The sequence below is a fragment of the Dermochelys coriacea genome, chromosome 4, assembly GCF_009764565.3.
Source record: "Dermochelys coriacea isolate rDerCor1 chromosome 4, rDerCor1.pri.v4, whole genome shotgun sequence".
Classification (NCBI taxonomy): domain Eukaryota; kingdom Metazoa; phylum Chordata; order Testudines; family Dermochelyidae; genus Dermochelys; species Dermochelys coriacea.
The window spans coordinates 124,857,203-124,880,213 of NC_050071.1; the positions used below are offsets into that span (position 1 = coordinate 124,857,203).

The window sequence follows — 23,011 nt, forward strand, 5'->3', positions numbered from 1 at the left end:
CATGTATACCTTCTCTATCCTGCTCAACAACAGACATGCAGCAGAATCCATGCAATTCAGTTTTAACTTGTAGCGCCTTAGCAATCGCTGAAAACATCTTTTACCAATTGAAAATGGAGACAAGGCTTACAATAGGTGAATACGTACCTATCTGAAAATAACCACTGCCTGAAATATAATCATAATTTTCCTCCAAATATAGCTTCATGAGAATTCTTATTATTTAAACATGTTTATTTGTCTTTGTGAATAGGTTCTCTCTTGTTACATTTATTTTTGTTAAAAAGCAAAATAACTGAAGAAAGGTGAGTACAGTCGCAGTTTGTGATAGCCTGTATCAGTATAGAAAAGGCTGTCTTTATGAGAGCACTAGGGAGGGAGTTATTCTGGGAGTGGTGTAGCATCAGCATTGCAGGGGTAGAGGTTGCAGTAAATGGAGAATGGGGAAGGGTTGCACATCATGAAGTGAGGGTGCAGAGGAATGAAATAAGGTAGGGAAAGAGCTAGTTTGAAAGGACAGAGTAAGGCATAGTTACAACAGGTGTGACTATGTAGTTTGCTGCAAGAATAAGAGAAGAGGAAGGATAATCTGTTAGAAATCTCATTGGCAAACATGTGAAGTTGTTTCAAGAGAACACTCTAATCTAGAGTCAACCAGGTTTAAAAAAAATTCTATCAATTATGCAGAACCAGAAGAAACAAAACATCTGCTCAAAAACATCAGCTCTAATTAGTTTAAAGAAATTCCCAGGTTCTTCCTCATCCATAGCATCTTCTCTTTCATATTCCAAAAAGTGCATTTGTCAACTGTCACCAATTTTTTTTAAACAAACTAGGGTTTAACACAAACCTAAAATTTTTGTTTTTATTATATTTGCTATATGCACCCTTTTAGATCCTAAAAACATTAGTACTATATAGTATTTTTTTACCCAAAAGTTCGAGATGTGTTTACCCAACAGAAACAACAACAAAAAAAACCCTTAAACAGGTTTCAGAGTAGCAGCTGTCTTAGTCTGTATCCGCAAAAAGAACGGGAGTACTTGTGGCACCTTAGAGACTAACAAATTTATTAGAGCATTGGATGCATAGAATGGAACATATAGTAAGAAGATTATTTATATGTACACACACACACAGAGAGATAAGGTGGAAGTTGCCATACAAACTGTGAGAGGCTAGATACCATTAACTTGGGTTTGAAAAGAGACTGGGAGTGGCTGGGACATTACACATATTGAATCTATTTCCCCAAGTTAAGTATCCTCATATCTTCCTGTCAACTGTCGAAATGGGCCATCTTGATCATCACTACAAAAGGTTTTTTCTCCTGCTGATAATAGCTCATCTTAACTAATTAACCTCTCACAGTTTGTATGGCAACTTCCACCTTAACTGTATGTGTATATATCTTCTTACTATATGTTCCATTCTATGCATCCGATGAAGTGGGCTGTAGCCCACGAAAGCTTATGCTCCAATACATTTATTAGCCTTGAAGATGCCACAAGTACTCCTGTCCTTAAACAACAGGTGATGATCTTGGTACAATATGATAGCACCTCCTCTTACAATCACAAGCAGCGACATTAAGTGGAGGATGGAAATGTTTCAAAATGGAATTTAAAATTACAAAAAGTAAGCTGTACAAGACGAGGGAAAGAGTTCCAAAGAGGTGATGCCTGAGAAAAAAAAATACAAAAATACTGTAATTATATGGCACGTACCAAACTCTAGTTCAAATACAAAAATTACTGATGTATAATGGTTTCAACAGAAACCACCAAATTTCCCCCTCCATCAACACTCATGTCAGAGTTGGAACAAATTAGAAAATCCTTTGGCTTGGAGCTCTCCTACCTGCTTTTTGGCTCCCCTGGAGATTATTCCTCCAAGCTAGAACAAATTTTGGGGGAAAATACAGTTTTATCTCAATGGGATGTTAACTTTGAAACCCATGTGTGACAATTAAAATGGCAACATTGGTAACAATTTCACTTTTGATCAAAGCACACAACAAAAAACAAATATAATAAAATCATTCAGAGTTTTTAAGGCCAGAAAGCACAACTGTGTTCATCTAGTCTGACCATCTGCAAAATCAATTTCAGTAAGCAGATCCTGCATCTAACTCAACAATTTGTGGTTGCGCTGGAAGCTAAGATTACTGCAACCTGTCATGAATAAGTGTCAGGGAATCGGAACCTCCCTAAACCTTCCTATGTAACTAATGGGGATGGGTGTCCTGGCTAGAGGTCCCATATGAAAAAGGTTGAGAACCAATAAACTGAAGCATATGTTTTAGAAAGACATCCAATTTAATTTAAAGGCTCCCAATGATCGACAATTTACTATATCCCTTCATAATCCGTACCAGCAGTTAATTACACTCACTTTTAAAAATTTGCAACTTATTTCCAGTTTGAATGTATCTGACTTCAATTTCTACCTTGTTATGACTGTCTGCTACTATTAAAAAATTTAATTTTTTTTCTCTTTAATTACAGACTGTGAACAAGTCACCTCTTAACCTTCTATTTGATAAGCTAAATAGATCGAGCTCTTTCAGTTTTCACAAGAAGGCATATTTTCCACAACTCAAGTCATTCTTGCAGCTCTTCTCTGAACCATATAAATTGTGCTTAAAACACAGGGTTTACTAAATATTGTTCTTCTTGCTGATTGAAAATTAATGTTTTTCTATATATTGCAAAAGAGAAGTACAATACATCTAACTGCACTAGCCCATTCTTCTTTCAAAGTGAGGAAGTTGACACGAGCAGAGATGAGATAGTTGAGGCACCTAAGAGCCATGATATCTTAGCCATCAGTTTCAGATAAGCCATAGATAGGACAAACGGTTCATAGAGACAGAGCATTGATTTTTTCGCATTTGGTTGCCAACTATAGCTGAGTTTTGTCTCCTAAACTACACATACATTTCCACAGTTTACATTTTACACTGCTGGTATTTAACAATATTACTATATCTGTAAAATCTCATCTCCTGGTCTGTGCTACAGTATTAAAATCCAAGAACAGAATTTTATTTCAATTAGAGAAACTCTTGTTATCCTCAAGTTTTGTTTTAAACATTGCCATAACTTTCAGTTAATTCATGGTGTTTTCCTTTATCTTTAATTGCCCAGCCTGGTACTAGAGAGGACAAGCATGTAAATAACACAATATAGTATATACCACTAAAAACACAGTGGTTGTTTTCCAACTTCCAGTCCACTAACTACATTTTTGTACCAGACGTTTTGAAAGTGGATACTTTAAGGGTATCAACAAATCTTTCATCATTACAAATATTGGTATCAGCTGTACTGTGTGACAAAAGAATACTAAAGCCACTATCGTGTCAGTATTTATAATTAAAATTAAGTATGATATCAACAATGATATCACAAGAAAGTTGTATTGATAATACCAGCAATATGGAAGTATCGGTGGAGAATGCTAGGGCATGTGTTGTGTTTACATTATTTTAGGCATCAGTTATCTGGAAGTAAGATAATGGTTTGAACCTAAGGACTCTGAGGGTAGCTGGGTTCCTAGGAACCACCCTGGGATGTTGGTTTGAAAAGTAGCAGTGGGAGAAGAGCCACTGTAGGAGTGTCTGTCAAGATCCGACTGCTGAAGGTGATTATTTGGGCAGACTGAAGTTCCCAAGAACGGTCTTTCCAGACTGCAAAGGCTGGTCCATCAGGAATGACAGACATCCAGGATGCCAAGAGGCCAGTAGTGAGACCAGAGTGGGAGAACCTCAGACTCCAAGATTTATGAAAAGGAAGCATGAACTGGGGTATGAAATAAGACTTTCCATGGCTTGAAAAGAACAGTGAACACTGCCAGAGGATCAGTACCAGAGTTCATTCATGGGTGTTAATTGTAAATAATAAAATACAAGTTCATTAATTCAGCCTGCAGCGGAGCTCTGGTGAATGGGGATTTCTGCAACAGCCTTTGAAAATACACCTACCATACCTATCAAGACACACCCATTCCTGGGGTAGGGTCATTGTAACAAAAAGGAGAGGAAGAGGGGTCCACCGAGGTTAAAATTTCCAAGTGAGAAGCTTGTTGGTGGCAGCACATTTCCAATACAAAGTTGTATGAAACCCAGTGTTTGTGACAGTATTGCAAAACAAACAACTTCTATGCCAGTATTATTCTGGCTTAGTAATTGAAGAAAATTCAACGTATATTTAGTTTACCAGGAAGCAATATTACAAAGAACATTTTTTTCTGAGACTCAACCAGAGTTTATGCAGCACAAAAACTACTTATACAATCTCGGACATTAGGACCTCCATGCTGCTGACTTAAAATGAGGTTACTTTTCAGTAAAATGTGGTCACTACAATTACATAGGTTTTTTAATCCATTCTGCATTAATTCTGTTGCTTCCCACCAATTTTTGCATCCCATCAAGCTGCTGCCCCACATTTCTTGTCTCTTATTTCACACCCAGCTGAGAAATACTTTTATTTCTGTCCATTTCTTAATTGTTGTAGTAGTTCTACAGACATTCTGATTTGGCAACTGAAACCTAGATGTACACTCATTCCGCAAAACCTTCACAGTTCAAATGCAACACAGAATTTTTAGCACCTGAACTTCAAATTGTAGTGTTGAGCAAAGTAAGCACAGTTCTCTCCAAAGTCAATAGTAGCCTAATGGGTACGGTCTCTTGATTCTATTGAGTTTCTTGGTAAAAGAGAAAGCAACTATTACATTTCTTAAAAAAAAAAAAAAAGCACAGCCTATTTATGATTGTCCCAGAATTTACCATTTTTAAAATTAATATTCTTTGGAAGGTTATAATGTATCTGCAAGAACGGTATTAAATTACTTAATGTATTCATTATACTTACATTAGATGTAACTAATTTCTGACAAATTAATTTAGTAACTGTTTCATCTGGCAAGAAGTATAAAAGTTAACCTTCTTTAGAAAAGGGCCTCTTGACGATTGGCGTTAGTATGAATTAATTTCAGATCCCACAGGTTTTGATTTTGGGGGATGGGGAGGTTAGAGGGAGACGTGTTTTTTTTTTTTTCCTTGGTTGGTTGTTGGTTTTTTTTGCTTGGTATTTTGTTTTTTTGAGATACTTAAATCTCATCTAAACTCTCATCTGAGCATCTTAAATCAGATCAGAACACTACAATTCCAAAAATTATATTCAATTGTACTGCATGAAAAACAGCAATCCAACTGTTACTGATTCCACCTTATAAATAGCAGGGCTAACAATCTCAACAAGGGAGCAAACAGAAGTGTAGAAGAAAGGAAAAAAATGGTTAGTCCTGTTAGATTGAATAATCCTGTTAGATTAAATGTCAAACATGACCACAGGGGGAGTCCCCCACCATCGGAAGACATCCCTTACAAAGTCTACATGGAGAAGAGAAAGACCCGCTGAGGCATTCTGCTAGCTGTTCTGAGTCCCGGGAAGGTAGGAAGCTTCTAGTGTGATGCCATGGTCAATGCAGAATAACGACAGGCAGACAGCTTCCTAAACAGAGAGGAAGAATGTGCACCCTTCTGCCTGTTTATGTAGAACATGGCTGTCGTATCGTCAGTAAGGACTGAAACAGATTTGCCTGCCAAGCTAGGTATACTGCCCTGAATTCCCTGACATTGATTTGCAGGGACAGTTCTTCTTGGGTCCAGAGGCCTTATATTCTGATAGGCCCTAAGTAGGCGCCCCCAGCAAAGGGCTGATGCATTGCATACCAGCAACAAGGATGGACAAGGTCTCAAGAAGGGTACCCCTTTGCATATCATGCTCCTGTCCAGCCACTGTTATAGTGAAGTTAGGACCTGGGCTGGGACTATGAGAACCAAGTCCAAGAGGTGACGAGGGGGAAGTAGACTGTGGTTAGCCAGGCTTGCAGAAGCCTGAGTTGGAGCCTTGCATGCTGTAGTAGGTATGTGCATAACGCAATGTGGCTCAGGAGGCTCAGACACTGTTGTGCAGTCACAATCAGATGGCTTTGGAAAGATCTTAACAGGGACACGATTCTGAGAAACCAGTCCTTCGGAAGTACAGCTCTCGCTTGCGCTGAGTCGAGTACTGCCCCTATGAACTCTATCCTGTGGATTAGGGTGGACTTCTGGAAGTTCAACACAAGGCCCAATGCATGAAGGTTGATTGGATGAGCCATATGTCAACCTTTATTTGAGCTCTCCACTGTCCCTTGATCAGACAGTTGTCGAGGTATAGGAATATGTGGACTCCCGTTTTCCTTAGAAAGGCCACTACTACCGCTACCCATTTCATGAAAACCTGTGGGGACAGCTGACAGCCCTAATGGGAACACTGTGAACTGGTAGTGATTTTGGTTTACTACAAACCTTAGGAAATGTCTGTGATCAGGGAAGATTGCAATATGGAAGTAAGCGTCCTTTAGATCAAGGGCGGCATACCAATCCCCAGGATCCAACGAGGAAATAAGGAAGGCAAGGAGACCATGCAGAACTTCAGGTTCTTGAAATATCGGTTGAGACTGCTCAAGTCTAAAATGGGTCTGAGACATACACCCCTTTGGTTTTCGGGTTTAGGAAGTAGCGGGAATAGAACCCTCTTCCCCTCAAGTGAGGAAGAACCTACTCTACAGCTCCCACCCGAAAGAAGATTGGACTTCTTGTTGAAGGGTCCCTGAAAGGGGGCAGGGGAAGAAAGAGGGGGATGGACAGGAATTGGATGGTGTAACCCTGTTTTATGGTATTGAGGCCCCAACGGTCTGAAGTAATCTGGGTCCAGGAATCCAGGAAATAGGAAAAGGAGTTTGAAAACAGGTGTGTAGCTGGATCCAATGTAGAAGGGATTGTAATGCTGACCTAGAGCGTCTCATCAAAATGAGTGCTTTGACAACCCGAGGTGCCTGGAGGCTGGCTGAGTAGGGCCTGTTAAGAATGACTGAGGATGGGGCCTGCATCTAAACCTCCTGTTTCTTCTCTTCTGTTGGTCCAGCCTGGCTGTTTGAGGAAAGTAACTGCTGCAGTTTGCCAGTACACAGAGACCCAAGCACTTCAAAGTTGCCTTTGAGTCCTTAAGGCCAGGCAGCCTAGCATCCGTCTGCTCTGAGAAGAGCAACGAACCCTCGAAAGGGAGATCCTGGATGGTGTGTTACACCTCCTGAGGAAGCCCCAATGAAAGCCCACCGCAGTCGCCATTGATCTGGCCGCAGAGGTAGCAGCGTCCAGGGCTGCTTGTAGGGAGGCCCAGGATACAGTTTTCGCTTTCTTGACAAGGGAGGAAAACTCCTGTCTGGAGTCTTGGGGAAGAAGGTGATTGAATTTGAGCAACAACTCCCACATGTTGAAGTTGTAGCACCCCAGCAAGGCCTGCTGGTTTGCTACATGCAGTTGCAGGACCTCTGAGGAGTAGGCCTTGCGCCCAAAGAGGTCTAGTCCTTTAGGGTCCTTCAACTTGGGAGTGGAGCCCAGTTGTCCCTGGCAGTCTCATTCATTGGCCACCGCAACCACCAATGATCCCGGAGGCGTGTGAAAAGGAACTCATACCCCTTAGCCAGAACATAGCATTTACATTGAGTGTTTTGCCATTGGCAGACGGGAGGCAGGGGTTTGCTGAAGGGCTTTAATAGAGTCTGTGATGTAGAGTCTGTCATGTAGCAGCAGGGCCACTCTGGATGGACCCACTGGTGACAGTATGTCCAAGAGGCCATGTGTCACCTCCTTAACCACCTCCACTTGGATCCCTAGGTTTGAGGCTACCCGCTACCTGCTGCAGGGTCAGCAGGGCCTTATACCAGTGTGCGATGCCAGAAGGCGCTAGAGCCAACCCAACGGATACTGCCATGGGAAAAATTTCTGGCAACTGTGTGGGTTCACAAAGACTTGCATTGAAATGGATATGTCAAACATCAAAGAAGGATTTCAGAGTAGCAGCCGTGTTAGTCTGTATTCGCAAAAAGAAAAGCAGTACTTGTGGCACCTTAGAGACTAACAAATTTATTAGAGCATAAGCTTTCGTGAGCTACAGCTCACTTCATCGGATGCAAATGCATCCGATGAAGTGAGCTGTAGCTCACGAAAGCTTATGCTCTAATAAATTATCTAAGAAGAAGTATTTTCCCACCAAAATTGAAGTTAGAATAGTGGTGATCACCACAATTATACAAGCCTGCTTTTTTGCCAGACCCTAGCTTCAAAAATGAAAACGGAAACTGTCAATCCCAGCATACCCATACTTTTGCAGAGCTCCTGGGGTGTTCTTTTCCCACAATTCTTTAGCAATTCCACAAGAGGCCTGGGGCACGTAAGAGCCTCAAATTTGGTGGAACAGTGAAGAAAGGAGATATGGCAGGCAGCACCAAAGTGGCATGTGGGAAGCACAGAGTGAAGGAGGAGGCCTGGGGGCAACAGTAGAGCAGAGGCCATTTCACTTCCACTGCAGCCCTTAAGCAGATTCCATATGGACTCATCAGAGCCTCACATCCCTGCCTTCTACAAGCCTTAAGTTAGTTTAGAGGCTTCCCACCGGCTTGCAGTCCTCACTAGGCTTATTAGGAGTCTCACAGTCATTCCTAGGAGTTTATTAAGTTAAATAAGCCTTGGTAGCCTAAAGCTCCTGGGGTGTCTAAAGGCTTGCAGAGGATGGGAGAACTCCCAAAAATCCTCCTAAGATACCCTGACAGAACTCTACTCCTGTGAAACTCCTTGGATTCACATGAGAGAGGCTCCTCTGCAAAGTTCTCAAGAGATGCACAGGAATAGGGCTCCCTTCCTAAAGATCTCAGGAAACCTGCAGAAACAGTGGCAAGTGTTGGCTCCACACCCCATGCCTTCTCTTCCTGTCTGATGTTATGACTATTTTAAAAACTAAAGTAACTCCCAAACAAAAAACTCTGTAGAGATTAAATTATGACAGACACACATCTGTGAAAATCCTTACACGAACATTGTCGCTAGTAAAATAAAGCTATTAAAAGTCTGGACTTTAAAATAGAAAAGGAAGTTTACCTTTGACTTTCTACTTTTTCAGGTGTTTGTATTTAAATTTTACCTCTTCTCTGAATTCCTTTTTAAAAGGTTGGGTTTTTCCAACAATGGTCTATGTACAGTGTTTTATCCTTAAGTTACTGAAATATTCTCTCAACTTTAACTTTATATTAACTTCTCTTGTGTCTGGAAATTAATTAGCATATAAAAATTAATTAACAGATATTTTTATGCAAGAGGATATTATTCAGCCTTCCCCATTTGTGGCAACTGCAGAGGTGAGAAAGAAGGAAGGTGGGAAAAATAGATCAGAAAGTCCCCATATTAACACCTCTATGTACAATTTTATAATTATAAATGTTACACAAATTAAAATTTTATTAAACATATGTAACAGTACAACTTCAGAGTGTTTTGCAGTACCCTATATACGAACATTCTTACCTTTTTAGCTTCTTTAGACTTTCTAATATTGTGTTGAGGGCCAAACTTCTTGTGTGTGCAAAACACATTCTTAGACCATTCATTTTTATGAGATGTTAATTGGGGCTGGCCAAAGTTGCCATCAACTCTATATCTGTCAGCTGGAATCTTATTCATTGGAGGGGGAAGAGTGCCACAGTTAATACTTGACCAGCCATCTGTAGAATCTGTATAAGACTCCTGGTCACTGGCATTTCCATGTTGCCATTCTTGTAAGACATGAACAGGCAACCATCTCTGATTGCCTATGCCTACAGTACTTTTCTTGGATGGCGGCACTGAACTTCGAGAAGAAACTAGTGGAACTTCAATACGAGCTGAAGGACTTAAGTGCTTACTTAAATTTTGTGATTTGTCATTCTGAATTATTTCTAAAGGAGTGTTTCCTTCTTGTTCTTGACAGAAGCCATTCCAATGGGAAGCATGTTGATTCTGTCCCCTTCCAACTGGATTTTCCCATATACTATTAGGAATATGTTTATTTGGATTGCCTCCTAAATCAACCACCAAAACTCTATTGCTTTTTTCCTCTTGGTTAAAATTTCCAATACCACTATCACTGTTGCTGCTTGTACTGTTATTCTGATGAGCATCTGCATCGCCATCAAGAAAAGCCCTTGCTCGCATTCCCTCAATCAGCTCACCCATATCCCTATAGAGGACAGAGATAAATTGAAGAACTGGTAAAGATGATGTTGGAAATTCTAAACAGCCATTTGTGTCTGGATCTGCAGTACACTCCAGTCCAAAACGTCTTGCTATACCTTGGTGAATTTTATGATGAAATAATTCCGGATCCACCATGAACACATGACATGATGTCCTCAGAACCCCTTCATCTTCCTGAGCCAAGCTTGCATCATCATTTGTCTGCATGGTAACTAGCCCAAAAAATCTTCTATCATCAGGACACACAGCACTAAATGCCAGTTTCTCAGCAGGATATTCTGCTACTACACCAGACTTGTCACTGCAGAGCTGAATACAGTCATGCATAATCTTCATCATCACCAATGAATGGATTTTCTGTTCTGCCCGAAGGCGTCTCATACATCCCCGAATAGCCTGCAAACTGTCATTTTCCAGATTTGAGCTTGTTGAAGGAAGTTCAATCGAGCCTAGGTAACCTACCACCATAGCAACATTTAAAATGCTTGCATCTAACCCAAAGTCCTCTGGATTTTCCAGTCCAATTTGAAAAACTAAATCATCATGCAACGCTTTGGATATTTCTTCCTTTGAAAGTAGATTAGGATTGTTATTTATACTCTCATGTCCAGTTTCAAATTTAGTAGCAGCAGTCTCAGAAAGGGCTCTTTGTTTTGGTACTGAATTCTCTGCATTACCAGCACAAAAACTAGGATTTTCAAAGATCATGTTGAAAATTCCACCAGACTGCATTTCTTCAACAACCTTCTCTGCTCTATTTATACCCAAGGCTTTAGAGTCAGGCTTTGGCTTCAGCCACCCTTTCCCATCATAAAACCCAACTTCTTCATCACTAGAACATGAGTCAATATGACTGTTGCCTTCAGCAATGACCATGTGCAGGAGTCCAGAACATTTTCCTATTAGTTTCACCACATCTTCATGAGAAGCTTGTTTTACATTAATTTCATTAATTGCAAATATTTGATCTCCAGCTTTAAGTCCAACATAATCTGCAGGACTTCCTTTCATAACGCAGCTAAGAACACAGGGAGCTTGTCCAGAAAGGGTGAACCCATAGCCAGCTCTTCCTCTTGCGACTTCCACGCTTCTTATCCGAGGAGGAGCAAGCATATTGAGTCGACGTTTCACAGTTTCCCCTGGTCTATACATTTTGGTTAATCTCTGGAACAGGAGGAACCCTTAATTAAGTCCAATTCTTATTCATGTTTCACTTAAGTGCTTTCCTGGAATCCCAGTTCCTTTATCTGCAGAAGTCCTAAAGAATAAATAAATAAATAAAAATTGATTTAATACTTTATATTTTCCTTTTTTTTGTTCTTACTGTTTGGGAATACATTTATCAAAATTACTATAAAAGATATCAAAATAATAAAATATTGGCACAGGACCATGATCTCTTGCTACTTTAATCATTCCAAAAATGAACAGACCTCAATGTTGATGCAAAAATATATTAATAAAATGATAACTTTTAAAATATTAAGTTGTTACAACTCAGTATTAAGATATAGCTACAACAGGGGCTCCCCAATTTTTGGCAGAACAACCCCATTTTAATTAAGTATTTTCTAATGGGACCCTAGAAAGCAAGGACACCACCATTCTGAAAAGCAAAATGGTGTCCTCTCTCTGACCTTGCACACACCGTATTCAAGAGGTCATGTTGAGCGAAGCAAAATGGCATCCTTTGTGCTTAATAGCAAGACCCCATTTGAGGTCATGACCCACAGTTTGGGAACCACTGAGCCACAAGTATGTTACAGCCATAATACTTGAAAATAGGACAATACATATTATGTGTTATTATGTTTAGCTAATTATGTTGCAAAATGCTAACGTTAACCAAAGAAATTCCAGAATTTCTGCTATCACCCAAGGACAAACACATGTCAGAAAAGATAACCCAACCTAGCCAAAAAAACGTGTTTTCTCACCCCACAAGTAGCTGCATTTTAAACTTTACCTTGCTTTATCTTTATACCTTTTTCTTTTGTGCTGTATTTAAAAGGTGGAGTGGTTATTTAAATTTGTGCTTTGTACAAAATAGTTAATGGAAGTTTAATTGCTATAACAAACAGATTGTAACTCCATGGAGTTTAGTCAAGGGACAAACCCCTAAAAATGTCTTATCTAGACCAGGACACCTCCCTTTCTGTAAAAGACCAGTTTGATACAAAAGTAATCCTTATTTCAAGAAGACAAACTACGTAAAACATTAATGTTTTATGAAGAGACCTGATTGTGAAAAGGAACATAGGATGCAGTATCCGAGTAATAAATCTGGGTAAAACTACACAAAGAATTCTAGAAATATCTTTGATGAAAATAATTTTATAATAATATAATAATTATTCTAAAAACTTGATTCAGAAAAGCCTCTAGGAAAAACATGTAGTTGGAAGTATTTAAAACCTTCTGTTTATTTCTTATAGATTCACAAACACCTTTGTGAAATGTATACTTGCAAATATGTTAGCTAAAGAAAAAGCTCCTAATATCACTGCTATGTAATAGTAAAATGCTTTATGTACCAGCATAGAATCTGATGATCTTGCTAAACTAATTACTAATGTAAGAAACTATTTAAATATAGAATTACTCACAGTAATTACTCTTATTAATTACTCACAGTGCTTAAGCAACTCTCACCCAACTCAGGAAGACAAGAAGAATAATCTTTCCAAAAACAGTCATGTAGAACAAACAACTTTTTTAAATAACTATTTAAACTAATGACTCTCAAAGAATTATTTAATATTGAAAGACTGTTTTAAAAAACTGAAAACTTTATATAAAAAACAGGATTTGTTTGGACTTTTTAGAAACAGAATCTCATTTCCTGTTAAACTCTGTTAAAATTGAAGAAATATCTCAGAAAATTGATTGAATAAAAAGAGAGAATTAAAACTGACTTTAAAAGTTGTCTGACACGTTCCTGCCACAAAAACAAAATCAATTAGAAATGTTGTGCATTCATTAAACAGACTGCATATTCAAGAGCTGAAGGTGTCACTTAAACCAACCCCCAAGGAATGGAGCCAATGAGTGATAGCAACAAGCTTTGAATTAAACAAGCCTGAAAGAGGTGTGTTTTCTTATAATTTCATGGAAATAGTAAGAAGAGTATAAAAACTCTGAAGTGACACAATCTTTGCTATCCTGCTTAAACAGCAAGCACTTATCAATATATCATGTCCATTTCTACAAACAAGCAGCCATAAGAGCTAAGAAAAACAGAGAAGACTAAGAAGAAATAAAAACTAAGGAAATCTCCCAACATTTCAACATGGATTGGTGAGAAAAAGTTAACTAAGACACTGCCAATGGATTAGATTAAAACTCCTATGATTTTACTGGGATATAAAAATGCTGTTGAAACTTAAAATACCAACAGTTTCCCCTGTTAATCACCAAATGATTATTAATCGATGTATTCCTGGAGAGGAGATGGGACTAAATATTAGTAAACAAAAATAGTAGGATTTAAGATTCTTGATATTCACATCTCAAGACAGCTCCTTAAATGGCTTCTTTTAAGCAACAGATTTAAATATTTTTTTCAATTTCATAGGATTTAGTTAAGATTGCTTACATTGCCCATCTATAAACTGACTAGTTGTTGTTATTAATAACTAGACAGGATATCACCTGCCCTTAAGCAAATTAGTTTGCCCAAACAGTTAAGTATCTAGTAAGATACTAAGACTGAATTCACAATAATTTAGGAAACAATATTAATTGGTCTTAACTTAAAGTATGCCCCACCCCCCAAAGGCAGTCCACTTTCAAGGTTATAATTAGGGCTCTACCAAATTCATGGCCATGAAAAACATATCACGGACCGTGAAATCTGGTCTCCCCCTGTGAAATCTGGTATTTTGTGTGCTTTTACCCTATATTATACAGATTTCACCAGGGGAGACCAGCGTATTTCAAATTGGGGGCCCTGACCAAAAAGGGAGCTACAGGGGGTCACAGTATTGCCATCCTTTCAACTGCCCCACTCTGAAGACATGCAGAAGAAGAGCAGCAGATGTTGGCCGGGCACCCAGCTCTGAAGCAGTGCCCCACCAGCAGCAGTGCAGGAGTAAGGGTGGCAGTATCATGCCATACCATGCCACCTTTATTTCTGCACTGCTGCCTTCAGAGCTGGGCAGCCAGAGAGTGGTGGTTGCTGACTGACGGCTCAGCTCTGCAGGCAGCAACACAGAAGTGAGGTTGACAATACTATACCATGCCATCCTTACTTCTACACTACTGCTGCTGGCAGCGGCTTTGCCTTCAGAGCTGGGCTCCCAACCAGCAGCCACCGCTCTCCAGCCACCCAGCTCTGAAGGCAGCGCCGCCATCAGCAGCAGTAAGGGTAGCAGTACCGCAACTCTCCCTACAATATCCTTACGACCCCCAAAAACTACATTTTGGGTCAGGACCCCTACAATTACAACAGCATGAAATTTCAGATTTAAATAGCTAAAATCATGAAATTTGCAATTTTTAAAATCATATGATCATGACATTGACCAAAATGCACTGTGAATTTGGTAGGGCCCTAGTTATAATCTCTGTTAAAAGCTCTCCACAGACACACATACAGAAGAGATTGTAACATAAGTAACCAGTCTATCATTGGTGTACTGTTACTTGTGCTTTGTTTAATGTTTTCTTTTCCTTTCTAATAAAATAGACATGGTTAATAATTGAGGTTATTTTGCTTGATCTTAACCATGGTGTCCCCTAAGGTATATAAATGAATCCCTGTGCCTAAGTTTTCATCAACACTACAACCTACAGATGTGTGTGACACTGGTAGACAAAGTGCCAGCCTATGCCCAGACCCCCAAGCCTCACTGTTCACCGACAAATGCATAGCTGGAAACCAATCTGGCTCACCTATGTGTTAGCATTATTAAAATAGATGTTTAGTTTATAAGAATGTGTTAGACTTGATGAAATGTTTGTAGGATGCTGCATGTATTGATGAGACACGGTGGGTGAGGTTATATCTTTTATTGGACCAACTTCTGTTGGTGAGAAGGACAAGCTTTCGAACTTGTCTTGATCTCACTTATAACATTTGTATCCCACGGTATAAAGTCATACTGAATGTTTTCACCGTAAGCCTCTGTAACTATAACTCACCAACCAGGAAAGAAGCATTAATTAATGTAAAGTGTTCGTCCTGCACACAAGATGGCCCAAAGAAACCAAAACGAGCCATTGTGAAACATCAAAGGACTAAGACTTTGCTGATTGCCCTACACGCACACCCATTAAGAGGAGACAGGGCTCAAACACCTGTCCCATCAGTTTGAACGCTGTGGGAAGGAAATAAAAATCCCTGACCAGAAGTAACTGTATCACTGTGCTGCTTAGAATTTGGAGAAGGCAATATTTCTAAGCATAAACAAGCGATACCCAAGCTGCTTAGCTTAGGTTAGCCCTAAAGGACATAAAGAGCTGGCACATTACAGCAACTTCTATTTCTCTCTGGAACCTAAGACTAACTCATTTGAGTGTGTCTTATTTACAAGGTATTTGCAGGTAAACACTCTCTTACTTCTCTTCTTAGTTAATAAATCTTTAGTTAGTTTATTATAGGATTGGCTACAAAGATTGTCTTTGGTTGCAAACTGAGGAATAAATGACCTGGAGTAAGTGCTTGGTTCTTTGGGACTGGGAACAACCTGAATATTGTTGTGAATTTTGGTTTAAGGGATCACCTATCACAAAGTTAGGCTTGCCTGGGTGGCAAGATAAACAGTCCCCTTGGGTACCCTGGTCTGTGACTCTATGTTCAGGCACCACAACAGCCTTTGGAGTTCACAGTAGATTTGAGAAACCCAAGTACAGTAGAACCTCAGAGTTACAAATAACTCAGGAATGGAGGTTGTTCATAACTCTGAACAAATCATTATGGTTGCTCTTTCAAAAGCCAATTTACCTTGCCAAATTTTTTTTTAAACTTTCCCTTTTTCTTTAGTGGTTTACGTTTAACACAGTATTGTATCGAACAATATTTACCTTTTTTTTTTGGTCTCTGCTGCCTCATTACATACTTCCAATTCCAAAGGAGGTGTATGGTTGACCGGTCAGTTCATAACTTTGGTGTTCATAACTCTGAGGTTCTACCATATAGAACTCACAACCAGTTTGGATTTGTGCCCTGGTTTGTAACAGTCTGCCCTGAGGCTGGTACTCATGCTTGTGAGCTACTCCAGATAAGTCTGACAGTGTAATTCCCCCTGCTTGTGTACAAATACTCGCACTAGCTCTCATCAAACTCGTGCTAATATAAATAGCAGTGTAGCCATGGTAGCACTGGTAAAGACAGCAGAGGCATGACTAACTGTGCCAAGTACAAACCTGCCTGAAAGTACACTTAATCAGAGCTAGCATGAGAACATGTATGCGAGCAGGGGAATCATACCCCTATCTTGTAATGTAGACTAGCCTAAAGTAGAGGGAGTCAGACCCCGGGATTGGCAGTAAGAGAAAAAAATTAGTAAGAGCTGGCCTACCATTTCTTGTTTTTCTACATTAAATATTTTTAGTGATTTTTAAAATAAAATTACTTGGCATCCAACAATTTAAGTTTACCCACTTTCTATCTCACAAAGGTATCACTGAAAAATTATTAATAGTCAATTCTTACAATACTTTTCACATCTAAATCGGAAAGTGATTTGTAATGAGGGCAAGTATCATTATCTTCACTTTACAGATGGAGAAGCAGAGGCAGACAAATTGACTTGCCCAATATAACAACAGCTCAGTGGCAAATCTAGGTCTCCTGACTCAGCCTGGTGTACTTATACTGGACATGCTGCCTCCCCTTCACAATAAATGTGATAGTACAGCCAGAATATCTACTATCACTGTAAGAGTCACTGTCACAGTTTTGATGTTATTTAAAAGACTAATTCTATTGTAATAAAGGACACGTAGATATCATCATTTCACCTACTGAATACTTGTGCAGCAGATTGTCAGCTCACTGCATCCTTACTAACTTGCTACATGCTGCAGAATAATACGCATCAATTAAGTCAGAGAACAGCCTTCAGACGTGAAATATATTAAAAAATACTTAGGAATATACTAGTTATTTGGACTAATACTAATTGACAACAGTTTTTAAAAAATACATCTGCAGGTAGGTACCCTGGCACACATTCTACTTGATGTAAGTAGGAAGGGTCTACATAGTTTTTGTTCATAAAAGTCAGGGTTTCCACATTCATGGATCAGACTACGCATCTGACCACACAATGCATCACATCTGATCATATAGGACAGCAATATTGTTCTGTGTTATGCTCATCCCTTAACTTAAAGTGACCTACCACATGGTCTGGAAAGCAAAAAAATTAAAAGTAGTGAGAACAACAACAACACAAAAAGAGGGATAGAGTGCATGATCCAGTAAGGCAAAGAAGGGACATGAAATTAGACAGGTATGAAACGTGGGAGAAAAAAGTGGACGGGAACCCTGAAAACTGTTACTTGCCTGTATTCTAAGTGTTGTTCTTTGAGATATCGGTGCAGACGTGTATTCCACTCAGGTATGCACATGCCCATCACATTGAAGCTAGAGAACTTTATCCAGCAGTATCTGTAGAAGCAGTGCTCACGCTCTGTGGTTCTAGCCCCTCGCCAAGCTATTTAAGGGCAGCACTGCCCTGACTCCCCTTAGTTCCTTCATACATCAAGAACAGAGATTGTGATGCACAGGGGATGGAGAATGGGTCATGGAACACACGCATGCATCCACATCTTGAAGAACAATTACAGAACATGTAAGTTATCATCTTTTCTTCTTTAAGTGGTTACAGACAGGTATTCCACTTAGGTCACCCACAAGCAGTATTCATAGGATGTGGGACTCAAAGTCTACTTAAACAATGACTGAAGGACTGCCTTCCTAAAAAGTTTGCATCTGACCTACACATAGTGGTAATTGAATAGTGCCTGGTAAAAAGTATGTACAGAAGACCAAGTGGCAGCTCTGCAAATGTCCAATTCTGAAACATCACAGAGGAATGTTACCACTGTCACTTGAGCTCTCATTGAATGACCTCACAATCTCTGTAGGGGCATGGTCTGAGCTATTTCATATGCTGATGTAATGAAGTTATCCACCTGGAAATCATTCGCACAGAGACCACCTGACCCAAAAGGGCCTAATTCTTTCCAGGTAAAATGTCAAGCATCATCTCACAATCAACATGTGAAGTCATTGTTCATTTGCATTGATTTAGGAAAGAACACTGGTAAATCAACCATTTAGTTAAGATGAAATCATGAAACCATATTCAATAAAAACTTTGGATGTGGCCATAGGTCCACTTTGTCCTTGAAAAACTGTGTGTATGTGGGTTCTGCCATTAAGACCTGTAGCTGGCATCCTCTCCTTGCAGTTGTTATAGCCAACATGATACAAGGCAGTGGTTAGATGGCCCAGCTCCATCCCATGTACCAGACGAATCAAGGTGCTGATCAGCACTCCTGTTAGATGATGATGAAGAACCTCTATGATCTCTGGAGTGATCTTGGTTCATCTTACAGGTCCTTTTACTTGGAGGACCAGAGGAAGAAGAATGATCCCTTTTCCTCTTAGGGCAATCATCAGACCTCAAATTGGAGCAACATTTCCTGTCAGCTCGAAGAAGACTACGAAACTTGTTGATTAGTGGAGGTCCCCAGTGCCAAAGCAGGCCTCATGGCCAGTTCCAAAAGGTGTGGCTTTAAGCACAAGTCTCTTGCCACCAGTGCTCTCTTTCTGAATGTTTTACTGATGGAACACCTTTCTTTAATATGCCATTCTCCCAGCACAACAAACACCACATGTGGGGGGAGGGGGATGGGTCACTAGTGGAGATAGACAATGCTCCACATGACAGACAAAGCTTAAACCCGGGTGAGGGCATCTCCCGGGATAACTATCTAACCCAGTGCCCCCAACTTTTCTGTGGTTTAGCATATTCCTATTCCCAGAAGACTGTGGCGGGCACCAGATACCCCACCACCGAAATGCCACCAAGAAGCGGAAGCGGGAAGAAGCGTCGCTGCCGAAATGCCACCGAGAAACGGCAGTGCTTCTCAGCTGCATTTTGGCGGGCAGTTCTCCGGCAGCTGTGCTTGGCAGCGGCCTTTCGGCGGCACGGTGTCCTGCGGGCACACACAACTGTCCTGGCAGGCGCCACTGCACCCACGGGCACCGCATTGGGGACCCCTGATCTAACCTAACTAAATGCTGCAAACTAAATAAAGGGTACTACTAAACTAAACTATATACAATGAAACCTAAGAAGACTGAGATGTAGAAGTGCTCGAGGCAGAAGCAGTGTGCCTAAGAGCCGGACCTCCTGCTAGCCGCTTCCGGGGCACAGCATGGTGCCAGAACAGATAGGAGCTAGCCTGCCTTAGCCAGGCAGCACCGCGGACTGGTCTTTTAACGGCCCGGTCGGCGGTGCTGACCAGAGCAACCGCAATCCAGTGCCTTCCATTCCACGACCCAGTTCTGGGTCACAACCTGCAGTTTGAATGCTTTACAAAACAAAAAGCATTCATTGGCATCTCAGGCCTAGCTTTTCAAGCATGTTAGTTATTTCACTACTCTAATAATGAAAGTAGTATTTAAATGGTCAGATATTGCTTCTCACTCTCTTGTGGTTGATACTTGGAAATGAATTCTCCTGGATTGGAAAAGGACTCTTAGTTGAAGACTCAACTCCAGGATGTGCTCCTGTTAGAGACTTCCAGATCCGAAATATGACCAGCTTTAAACCACCATGTAAAATATCAATTTAGTTTTATTTTTGGTTTTTAAATTGTTTTCTTTTGACAAAGAGTCAATATTGTTTTTTATCATCTCTGTAGACTGCAGTTGTAATTTGTCAGTGCAAAGTGGTTTCTGCAAGTAATGTGTTAATATAGTAATTATCTAGCTGCCATGATAGCCTCTCTAAGAATCAAGAAAATAATTTAGCTTTAACAAATAAATACTAAGGCTTTGTCTACACTACACAACTTTTAGCCAGACAGCCGTGTCATTAAAAGTTAGGCAGTGCAAACACTGTTTGTCGGCACTTTTGCAGACAAAATACTTCCACCCCCAATGAGCCGTGTTCACGTTATCGACAAGCCATTTACACTGCCACTTGCCGGAGCAAAACTTTTGTCCGAGGGGGGGAGGGGCCTTTTTTAAGCATTTGTGAATGACAAAAGTTGTGTCATTCAATTGGCAGTGTAGACAAAGCCTAATACTTTGCACTTACATAATGCTTTCCATCCAAGGGTTAAGAAGTGCTTTACAAACATTAATCAATCTCATACCACCTTTGTTAGGAATCAGTGGCAGAAAACAGAACCCTGGCTACCCTACACCCAGTCCTATGCCTTAAAAAGAGGAATATCCTACTTCCATTAGGCCACACTCTTGAGTTTTCTAAAATATTAATGTACATCCAATTATCTCCATTATACTGTAATAACTTCTACGTTAGTGCACTATGTTTGGAACTAAACATTTCTGGAACTAAACTATGTTTGGAACTTACCCATTTTGGGTAGATACAAAAATGGTTGCAGCATATTACTGAATTCATTTTTAAATTTAAATTATATTTTAAATTAATTTTTAAATTGATTTTGTCATAGGGTTCTGGTGACATCATTAAGTAGGATGACATGGTTGCTCTAAAAATAACCACTCACTGAACGCCAAGATACCTGCAGAGGAGATTCCCTAACATTTTCCAAAATGCTAGTGGGGGTTATGCATGCATGTTAAGAGCAAAACAGGCCCATTAATTAAATACCCTTTGGAAAACATAAATGGTAATATGATCCCATGCAAAAAAGTATAATTTTATGACATTTCCATATCTCTGTTAAGGGTTAATAACAATAAAAAGTTACCACTATAATTTGATAAAAGGTTTCACAGATTGTATTGACATTGGAATTTTTTTTCAGCTTAGTAAATGAGACTGCATATGGTGTTTTATTACCTTGAAAACTTTGTATCACCTTACAGAAAGAAACATTTCCTTGTGTACACAGGGGCTAAATGCAGCTGTTACAGTAGGGCACGGGTTCTCAAACTTCATTGCCCCGTGACTGCACGACCTCAGGAGAGGGGACCGAAGCCTGAGCCCACCCGAACCCCACTTCCCCGGGCGGGGACCGGGGGGCAGCAACACGTAGGGCTGAAATCAGGCTTCAGCTTCGGGTGGTGGGGCTAAGGCTTTGGCCCTGGGCCCCAGCAAGTCTAAGCCAGCCCTGGCAACCCCATTAAAATAGAGTTGCGACCCACTTTGGGGTTCTGAACCACAGTTTGAGAATCATTGCAGCAATGTAAATCCACTGAAGTTAGTTTACACCAGCATAACAAAACAAGAATTTGCCTCATAAACCACATTGTCCTTGTTGCTGAACTACAAAATGGTATACTGAATCAGAAGTAAAACTTGCAAGTTCTCTGACAACATACATTCTTGAGTACATTTGTGATCAACCTGCTGTGAGATCCAAGGCACAACATAGCATAAATAGAGACAGAATCTGTTTTGCAATTGTGCTTGGGCTATACATGTCTCCTACAAACATTAAATTTCCTCAAAAAGAAAAGGAGTACTTAGGTGCCACAAGTACTCCTTTTCTTTTTGCGAATACAGACTAACACGGCTGCTACTCTGAAACCTAAATTTCCTCAAACAGCTATTTTTGCGTTTTCACTGTAGTTTGCCAGCTGTCTGCATTTCCACCAAGGCTTTCCTGCTATTTCTCAAACTCTCTATTGGAAGGGTGGGGAACTGTCTTATTTCATGCATCAGCTCCTATTAACTCACGACAATAAAAAATAAAGCACAAATCGAAACAGGAGATATATTCAGAAATTAATTTAAGAAATGGCTCCAGGGGGCCAGGAGGGAGTATGTGAAAATTAGGACTATAGGGCTGAGTATTCAGCTCATCTTGAAAGTCTGTTACCCGTGCAATCATATAATTGTTTGTCTGTCTGTCAGGGGAAAAGAAGAGGACGGGGGGAAACTGTTGAGGGAAATGTGTTCCCTGCTTGATATTTTCCTCCCCTACTCCAGGTTATAGACATTATTTTTCTATCCAAGAACTGGACAGGACTCTAAAGTACATCAATGCAGAACTGCCTCTGTTGAGTAACAGGCAGCACTCCTTTCCCCAAGTATGCCTCCACAGAGCTCTCATAAATCAAAACTTTTTTTTGCTCAGTGCTGAAATGTGGCATATTTACAGCCAAATGACACAACTGAAGGAAACTGTGACAGCAAAAACACCAGCAGACCCTCAGCAAAAATTATTTGAGTGGGCACCACCAGAATGAATGGGGGGGGAGTTCTTGCTCTAAATTTGTGTGCATTAAGTTGGTTCTTAAGAAAGGTATTGGTACAGCAAAGACAGCAGCTTTTCCACACTGCACGGCCAATATACCAATTCTATTTTGTAGGAACAATTTGTAGGAGTGAGAATTCCTTTAGTTTCCACACTTACTAAATTTTTGGCCTCTTTTCCGGGAATCAGAGTAGCAGCCATGTTAGTCTGTATTCGCAAAAGGAAAAGGAGTACTTGTGGCCCCTTAGAGACTAACAAATTTATTTGAGCATAAGCTTTCGTGAGCTACAGCTCACTGTAGCTCACGAAAGCTTATTATGCTCAGATAAATTTGTTAGTTTCTAAGGGGCCACAAGTACTCCTTTTCTTTTTCCGGGAATGAAAACAATGGTGCCACTAACGGTGGCATTTTTTTGTTTTGTGGACAGTGGGTCATTGGGAACTGGATTGAGATAGTATTTTTATGTAAGAATGTTCACTAATATCTCATTATTAGCAAAACATACTGCT

The 23,011-nt window shown here is 40.1% G+C and overlaps 1 protein-coding gene across 11 annotated transcripts in view; it reads right to left on the bottom strand.

Annotated features, from left to right (window-relative positions):
• The window catches only part of RGS12 (regulator of G protein signaling 12), a 173,554-nt gene that overhangs the window by 147,029 nt on the left and 3,514 nt on the right, over positions 1–23,011 (bottom strand). For 9 of the 11 annotated variants that reach the window (XM_038400163.2, XM_043512523.1, XM_038400158.2 and 6 more), the window contains one exon: positions 9,419–11,384. In XM_038400163.2, the coding sequence (XP_038256091.1) occupies positions 9,419–11,278 (1,860 nt within the window). In that variant the 5' untranslated portion in view covers positions 11,279–11,384. Of the gene's footprint in view, positions 1–9,418; positions 11,385–15,870; positions 16,065–23,011 lie in introns of those variants that run through there. The other 2 variants (XM_043512521.1, XM_043512527.1) reach the window with 2 other exon arrangements.